Source organism: Nicotiana tabacum, chromosome 11 (assembly GCF_000715075.1).
Source record: "Nicotiana tabacum cultivar K326 chromosome 11, ASM71507v2, whole genome shotgun sequence".
Classification (NCBI taxonomy): Eukaryota; Viridiplantae; Streptophyta; class Magnoliopsida; order Solanales; family Solanaceae; genus Nicotiana; species Nicotiana tabacum.
Window position 1 is genome coordinate 163,356,425 of NC_134090.1, and position 8,072 is coordinate 163,364,496.

An 8,072-nucleotide genomic window follows, 5' to 3' on the forward strand; every position below is an offset into this window, starting at 1 on the left:
ACAAATACAACACAATAATTTCTCTAACAATTTGCCTTGATTTCACGAATTAATGTTAACAGCTTCCTCTGATTAATTTCCTCTCTTTTGTTCTTTGCAGTTCTATTATTATTTTTATTTCTTTTTTGCGGAAGATTTGTTTGTTGTGAACGGGGTTAAGGGTAAGTGATTGTTACTGAAAATTAGTAAATGAAATCATGGTGATCGTCTAAGGATAATGAGTTTTTTTTATTCAATGAGAATTACTCGTTAATTTATGACCATAAACGAAGTAGTCTAGAAAGAAAAAAATAACGTGCTAAATTAAAAGAATTTTTTTTATAATAATTCAATATCCCAAATTTACTGGTCTCGTCTAATTCGAATTCATGCCGTTTTATATATTAACTATAAGAACTGTTAAAAATTAACTACAAGTTAACTCTCATTCGTAATATAGTGGATTAGCAACCTGAAAATTTAAATAAGGCTAGTAACTTGGTACATCAGGTAAATTTGCAAAAAAAAATAAAATAAAAAATAAAAAAATAAATAATACAGCTATAGCATGATCGTATGAATGATAAGAGAACTTGCCCAAGAATGCTTAATAATTCAAGTATAATCATTCATTAAGCACCTAATTATGGAAATTTTGCTACATATAAATTTGTCTCTCATTTTCTGATTTCACAACATTGAAAACTGCAACTATGAAGACATTCAAGAGAAATAATAATGTTTTTGTGTCACGTTGTACTCTTATCTTGTTACTTCCTTTTTGCAGGTTAATTTATCTTTCCCCTAAATTACATTAAGTTATAAATTACATTATATTTTCCTTATATTTTAAATGACAATATTTTTGCAGGATTTCAAGTGTATGCCATAGGCTATGACTACTATTTCACTTCAAAGGCAAGATTTATAAGATATATTTACATGTCTTTCCCTGTATATTAAAATTCTTTTTTCGAAAAAAAATATATTTTGAATTGATGGATTTTTCTTACTATGCATGTTTCTATAGTGTTTGGAAAGACCTCTAAATCCACAATATAGTGGAGGAATTGCTATAAATCCAGAACTCAACAATGGATTAAATGGATGGACAAAATTTGGAAGTGCAAGAATTGAGACAAGAACATCAAAAGAAGGCAATGTCTTCATTGTTGCTTCTCATAGAACACAACCATTTGATAGGTTTTCTCAAAGATTTTATGTTGAGAAAGACAAAATGTACACTATTTCAGGTACAGTCTTTAATTTCCTTTATTAATTTAAATAAGATTATAAAATTTCTCAAACAAAGTGTATGACCTGCAACAACATATAACTTGTCTATAATAAGTCTAACTCGGTGTTCAATAAAACTAAATAAACAACCGACTACGCATAAAGTACAGGTTAAATTACACTAATAATGTAAAAATATTTTTACATTGTCAGTATAATTAAGTTAAATCAATTAAATGAATTAGAGTTGTTTAGTTTGGATGAATTAATTTTATCTCTGTCATTTTGGTATAGCATGAATACAAGTGAGCCAAGGAAATGCTGATGTAGTAGCAAAGATTAGAACACAAGATGGTGATTTTCCAACAGGTTGGAATATTGCAACATCTGGCTGTTGGTCTATGCTAAAGGGTGGTTTTAATGGAAATTTTTCTGGCCCTGCTGAGCTATATTTTGAGGTTAATTTATTTGGAATTGAAATTTTTTATGCCTTACATTTCCAACTTTGTTAATATAAGTTCTTTTGACGACTAAAAAAAAAACTTTGTTAATTCTATTTAGTACTAAATGATTAAATGTTTTTTACCATTGAGGTCATGGTTTCGAGCCGTGGAAACAGCCTCTTACAGAAATGCAGGATAAGGCTGCGTACAATAGACCTTAGTGGTCCGACCCTTCCACAGACCCCACACATAGCGGGCTTAGTGCACCAGGCTACCCTTTTATTTTGCCTTGTTATAATTTGTTCCTTTCTTCTTCTTTTTTGGTTGACATTGACATACATGGTTTTATTTTCAGAGCAAGGAAATTAGTTTAGTTGAATTATGGGTAGATAGCATCTCCATAAGGCCATTCACCAAGTTAGAGTGGAAATCCCATCAAAATCAAAACATTTAAAAGGTGAATAAAAGAACAATTTTTCTAAATATATGTCACTAGACTTTGAACTCTTGTTATCAAAATATAATTATTTTAATTGGGATTTGAAATGAAATATGCAGACTAGAAAGAGTAAGGTGAAATTACAGGCTGTTGATTCTCGGAGCCAACCACTAGCAAATGCTACAATCTCTATCAAACAGATAAATTCTGCATTTTCAATTGGCAATGCTATAAGCCCTCACATATTAACCAATGTAGGCTATCAAGAATGGTACAATTCCAGTTTCAAGCTAACAGTTTTCGAAAACGAAATGAAGTGGTGGTTTACTGAGCCAATTCAGGGCAAAGTAGACTACCATTTGGCCGATGGCATGCTTCAATATGTCAAGAATTATAGCATGTTAGTCCGCGGACACAACATAGTTTGGGAAAATAAAGATCAGTTACCATCTTGGGCGAAAACGTTGTCACCTCCCGTTTTATCAGCTGCAGTTGAAAGGAGATTTTACTCGTTAGTGCCAAGATATCAAGGCCAAATGATGCATTGGGATGTTGACAATGAAAACATCCATTTTTCATATTTGGAAAGTCAGTTAGGCGAAAACGCCACGGCTTATTTTTACAAGAAGGCTCATGATATGGATAGCAATGCTATTTTGTTCTTGAATGAGTATGGTACTATTGAAAATCCTGATGATATGGTTGCAAATCCAGTAAATTACTTAGCCAAGATTCAGGAAATTAGATCAATGGGGTATAATGGACCTCTTGGAATTGGACTTCAAGGTCATTTTGATACTCCAAATATACCTTATATTAGAAGTGCACTTGATATTCTTGCAACTGCAGATTTGCCTATATGGATTACAGAATTAGATGTTTCAAGCAGACCCCTTCAGGTAAACCTAGCCCTCACTTAACTTGTGATGATTTATTTTATAGTTCAAGTTATCGAATCAAACTTACTATATATATAGACACGTAGTTGTTATTGTAGGTCACTTGTGATTACTTACTTTATTTTTCAAATTATCAAATTAGACTTACCATAGACACGTAGTTGTAATTGTAGGTCACTTAACCTGTATTATTTACTTTATTTTTCAAGTTATCAAATCAGACTTACTATAGACACGTATATAGTTGTTATTGTAGATCACTTAACTTGTGACTATTTACTTTATTTTTCAAGTTATCAAATCAGACTTAGTATAAACACGTTGTTGTTATGGTAGGTTATTTAACTTGTGATTATTCCTTTATTTTTCAAGTTATCAAATCAGACTTACTATAACCACATATATGTATTGTAGGTCAATTTAATTGATGGCATAAAATGTATACATTATCTGTACATGCATAAAAGTTAAACTTGTCATTATTATTATTTATTTATTTTTGGATTTTTGGAGTGCAGGCAGAGTATTTGAATGACATAATGTGGGAACTTCATGCACATCCAGCAGTAAGTGGAATAATAATTTGGTCACCATGGCAACCACAAGGATGTTATAAAATGTGTTTAACTGATAATGATTTCAAGAATTTGCCAACTGGGGATGTTGTGGACAATTTTATGAGACAATTAAGTCATCAGGGCTTAATTGGGACTACTAATGATAATGGTTACTTTTGAGACTTCATTATATCATGGAGATTATGAAGTAATAATCAAACATCCAACTACAAGAGATCAGTCCTTTACTCATAGTTTTAATGTAGCAAAAAGCCAGAAAAGTAGTACCCTAGTGAAATTATCTGCTTAGGAAATCAGTCCTTCTCTTAATTCTATTTGATTAATAAAAATTTCGCTTCATTTTCAAATAGGCTTGTTTCATAATTTTGCTTAATTTATTTTATTTCTGTTACTTAGCAGATCGCTTGTGTAAAATTTTCGAGAATGGTAACACATTTATTTAAATGACATCATTGGAAAGACGAAATGAATAGTAATTTGATTGTTAAAAAGAAAGAATAATTTCTTTTATATCAAAAGTTTCACAGAAAACAAACTATTCCCGTATAAATCTGATATTCATTAATTACATAAACAGAAAAGAATACACAGCACGAATTACTGTTTCTTTGAATCAGAAATAACGGTACTACACATATATACATGCATGCAATCATGCATATATACATAATATATACAACCATTTCAACTCGAAACATTATAGTATTATGATTACGAAAAGCAAGCCTTAACCAAGTAAAGTTTCTCTCTTTTACAAAAAAGAGAGTAAAGTTTCTCTTTTTTTACAATATTTAAATAACCGATGAAAAGGTAACAAATGAAAAGGCATGGAATGGGCTGGCTACCATATAACTTTGTGCTATTTTCATTTCCTTCCTCTGAACTTTTTGTATGGTATTATTATATCTATAGAGTAATGTTCTGAGTATAGATATGGTATAGAACTTTTATACTATCAGGTTAAGTGAACCTATAATAATAGGTAACTTTTCATATCAAGCGTGATCTTAATATCCTTAAAATATAGAATTATAATAACTTGGTAAAATCAGCTAAATTGCATTATTGATGCAAAAATTTTTTACACTGTCAGTGTATATAACTTAAACTCGAAATTAGAAACAAAACTTAAGAAGCAAGAACACAACCATGCAGTTGTGCTTAAATACTCTCAGTCACCACAGAAAGACATCTCTCTCTCACACACACTCTTTATTCTCAATTTCAAACATGGCCAAAAAACTCCATTTTCTTCTTACTCTCATAGCCATTTCCCTTTCTTTCTTCTTTCATGTAATCTCCTCAGATTCTTCAATCGATTCTTTCGTCTACGGTGGCTGTTCACAAATAAAATACACACCAAACTCACCTTACGAATCAAATCTCAACTCCCTTCTCACATCCTTTATTAACTCAGCTACTTACTCATCTTACAACAAATTTAGTATCATGGGATCAACAAAACAAGACATATTATACGGCGCATACCAATGTCGCGGCGATTTATCGATGCCAGATTGTGCTACTTGTGTAGCCAAAGCAGTGAGCCAAGTTGATAAACTTTGTTCACAAAACTGTGGTGGAGCTTTACAATTACAAGGGTGTTTTGTAAAGTATGATAATACTTCATTTCTTGGTGTTGAGGACAAGACTTGTGTGTTGAACAAATGTGGGCCGTCTAATAATGGGCTTGATGAGGATTCTATGGGCCGTGTTTTGACAAGTTTAAATGGGGCTGGTGGGCTTTATAGAGTTGGTGGGTCATTAGATGTACATGGTGTGGCCCAATGTGTTGGTGATTTGAGTAATGGCCAATGTCAAGATTGTTTGTCAGAAGCAATCGGGCGGCTGAAAAGTGAGTGTAGTGGAGCAGCGTATGGGGATATGTTCTTGGGGAAATGTTATGCTAGGTTTACTACTAGTGGAGCTCATTTTGATGCCAAATCTAATCATGGTAAGCAAAATTTCTAGAGATTTAATTTACACACGCCTATTGTAAAATCTTTATATTATCAGTATAATAAAAAAAAAGACAATCCGATTGGACAAAACATTCTGCATTCATGTAGAATCGGGGGAGGGACGCACCTCAAGAGGTATTGATGTAGATAGTTTACCATAATGCAAGCATTAGTAGCTGCTTCCACAGCTCAGAATCTATGACCTATATACATTGTCAATAATTCTTTTAACACTATAAGTTTAATATATAGCTATTATAATAGATTATTTACTTTGTTTTCTGAATCACCAAATTAGATTCATTATAGGTAGTTACTTATTTTCATAAGTCATTTCAATCTAACAATGTCGAAATAATTTATATTGTTAGTGAATAAAAGTTAAATACTTTTTTAAGACTTGTGTTGTATGTTATGTTCTCTCTTAAGGGATCGAGTGATTCATACTCTTAAGAGTGATTTGAATCTTTTACCTATAGAGAATAAGCGAATTAATGGGCTTATCGCAAAATTATTTTATACGTTAAATACATTGTACAACAATGTGTTGATTTTTATACATTTCATAGCAATGAAATATATGTAACTTTTCAAGAGAAATCGATATATAATTCAATATGCAAGATTCATATCAATTGATTATTCAACCTGTTTTTTGGATTTCGCATGTCTAAATTACTAAGTTATAACTAGAACAGAATGGGAGGATTTCTGGTTTTACAATGCTGATATATATGATATGAATTACAGAGATTCAAATTATTGTCCCATTACGTGAATATATGTAGATCTACTATATAATCTCTGTGCCATTTTATTCATCGCAGGTTCTCATTTTGAGAATGAGAAGACATTTGCACTTATAATTGGATTATTAGCTGGGGTTGCTCTTCTCATCTTTTTCTTAACTTTCATAAGAAGAATATTTGGACGAAATGGTAAGAACTCACTTTTTCTTTCTTTTTCCTTTCTTTTTATTTTCCCTTTTGATTGTTTTAATATTTTCCCTTTAAAATTTCTAAAAGAGATGGTAACAACTTTTCAGTTTTTACCTTTCACCTTTTGCCATTTTTCCTTTTTTTTTCTTCTTCTTCTTTTAGATCCTTTTTAAATTCATATACAAGTGTTTTTACTGTCATTTACGTATTGACTTTAACTGATTCCTTTTTCTGTTTTTAACTTTTTGCAGGTAAATAAAGAATACGTACATGATCAACGTCAAATTGCATTCTTTTTGTTTTCTTTATTTTTATGTTGTCTTTTTTAAAAAAGAGGATTAATGCATAGGCTTAACTGAAATGGAGATTATGAAGTAAAGAGGAAGTGAAGGGAAGTGTACCATAAAAGTGAAAAGAGAAAAAGGCTAAGATTCCGCTCTTAACTTAATTGCCTCGCAAAGAAATTGCATATGCTTTTGTGAACTTGTATTTTGATATGTTTTCATGTTATGCACTTTTATTATAATGAAATTCTTTTGTTTTATTATTTCAGCAATAACATGAACGAACTAGTTTTTTCATTATTTTGATTCACGATTGTGTCCGTTCCGATGAGTTCCTCAAAAGTAATTACACTAATCATCAATATATCCATAGAAAAAGGCCAATAATAACAATTAACAAACAAAAATAAAATCCAATTAGACCTAAAGGTGAAGGATCATTAAAAAACATAATTAGAGCTAAAGAAATCAAGTACATTTTACTAGGGGTGTTCGTCGATCGGTATGGTACGATATTTAGATATTTCGGTTCGGTATTCGGTTTCTTAAAATACTATACCAATATCATATCTAATTAAATTTGATATGGTTTGCCTTTTTTCCGTCTAGTTTTAAATTATTTGGTCTGGTAACTTTAGTTTATTCAGCTCGAATATTAACTAGTACTGCATAAAGCCATAGATTATAACATTCTTAAGTAAGGTACTCACAAATACGAAAATAAAAATATTATAATTATATAATGAAAATAAAGATGAACTAAAAAAATGCCAACCCTAAACGGGAGAAAGGTTGAAATGTAAGTAGGCAACAAAAAAGAAGAAGGGAAAAGGCAAGTATAGTAAGAAAAAATGTGGTAAATTTAAAGAAAACTATAAAAATAACGAAAAGCAAAGTTTAGAACATTAATATTTATGTTATAATCAATAATATGTGTATTACATAATTTAGTATATATTTCGTTACGGTATCAGTATTTCGGTATTTTTATTTTTAAATATCAAATACTGTACCATATACCAATATTTCAAAAAATTTAAATCAAATATCAATATATTGAATACCAAATACCAAATTTTTTGATTTAGGTATGATAACTCGATATTTACCAAAATATGCACCACCCTACATTTTACTCTCAAAATTAAAATAATAATGGACACAAGGGTTATCTTTTTTCCCTTTTGTTACACTGTACGTTTAAGACTTTAAGTCCCCCTTTTATCCTATTGATTCAGCAAGCTGGTTCTTTACATTTTAGCAATGAGTTAATCAAATTTGCATAACATGTATCGTACTATATTCAAAAGGCTTG

At 30.6% G+C, this 8,072-nt stretch overlaps 2 protein-coding genes across 4 annotated transcripts; both read left to right on the forward strand.

Annotated features, from left to right (window-relative positions):
• The first annotated feature begins 685 nt into the window (after nucleotides 1–685).
• Nucleotides 686–3,921, forward strand: LOC107767315 (endo-1,4-beta-xylanase 4-like). 3 transcript variants are annotated; one of them, XM_075225950.1, is made up of 6 exons: nucleotides 686–766; nucleotides 851–1,232; nucleotides 1,510–1,673; nucleotides 2,014–2,115; nucleotides 2,217–2,996; nucleotides 3,515–3,921. In XM_075225950.1, the coding sequence occupies exons 5-6, from the start codon at nucleotides 2,409–2,411 to the stop codon at nucleotides 3,731–3,733; spliced, it is 807 nt and encodes a 268-aa protein (XP_075082051.1). In that variant the 5' UTR covers nucleotides 686–766; nucleotides 851–1,232; nucleotides 1,510–1,673; nucleotides 2,014–2,115; nucleotides 2,217–2,408; the 3' UTR covers nucleotides 3,734–3,921. The 3 variants fall into 3 exon arrangements, with proteins under 3 accessions (XP_075082051.1, XP_075082049.1, XP_075082050.1); XM_075225948.1 differs by having other exon boundaries at nucleotides 851–2,115; XM_075225949.1 differs by having other exon boundaries at nucleotides 693–1,232; nucleotides 1,510–2,115.
• An 842-nt stretch (nucleotides 3,922–4,763) lies between these two features.
• On the forward strand, nucleotides 4,764–6,921 carry LOC107767314 (plasmodesmata-located protein 7-like). The gene is made up of 3 exons (XM_016586283.2): nucleotides 4,764–5,528; nucleotides 6,363–6,473; nucleotides 6,725–6,921. Exons 1-3 carry the CDS (start codon nucleotides 4,805–4,807, stop codon nucleotides 6,730–6,732), a joined length of 843 nt encoding a protein of 280 aa, XP_016441769.2. The 5' UTR covers nucleotides 4,764–4,804; the 3' UTR covers nucleotides 6,733–6,921.
• Nucleotides 6,922–8,072: the final 1,151 nt, after the last annotated feature.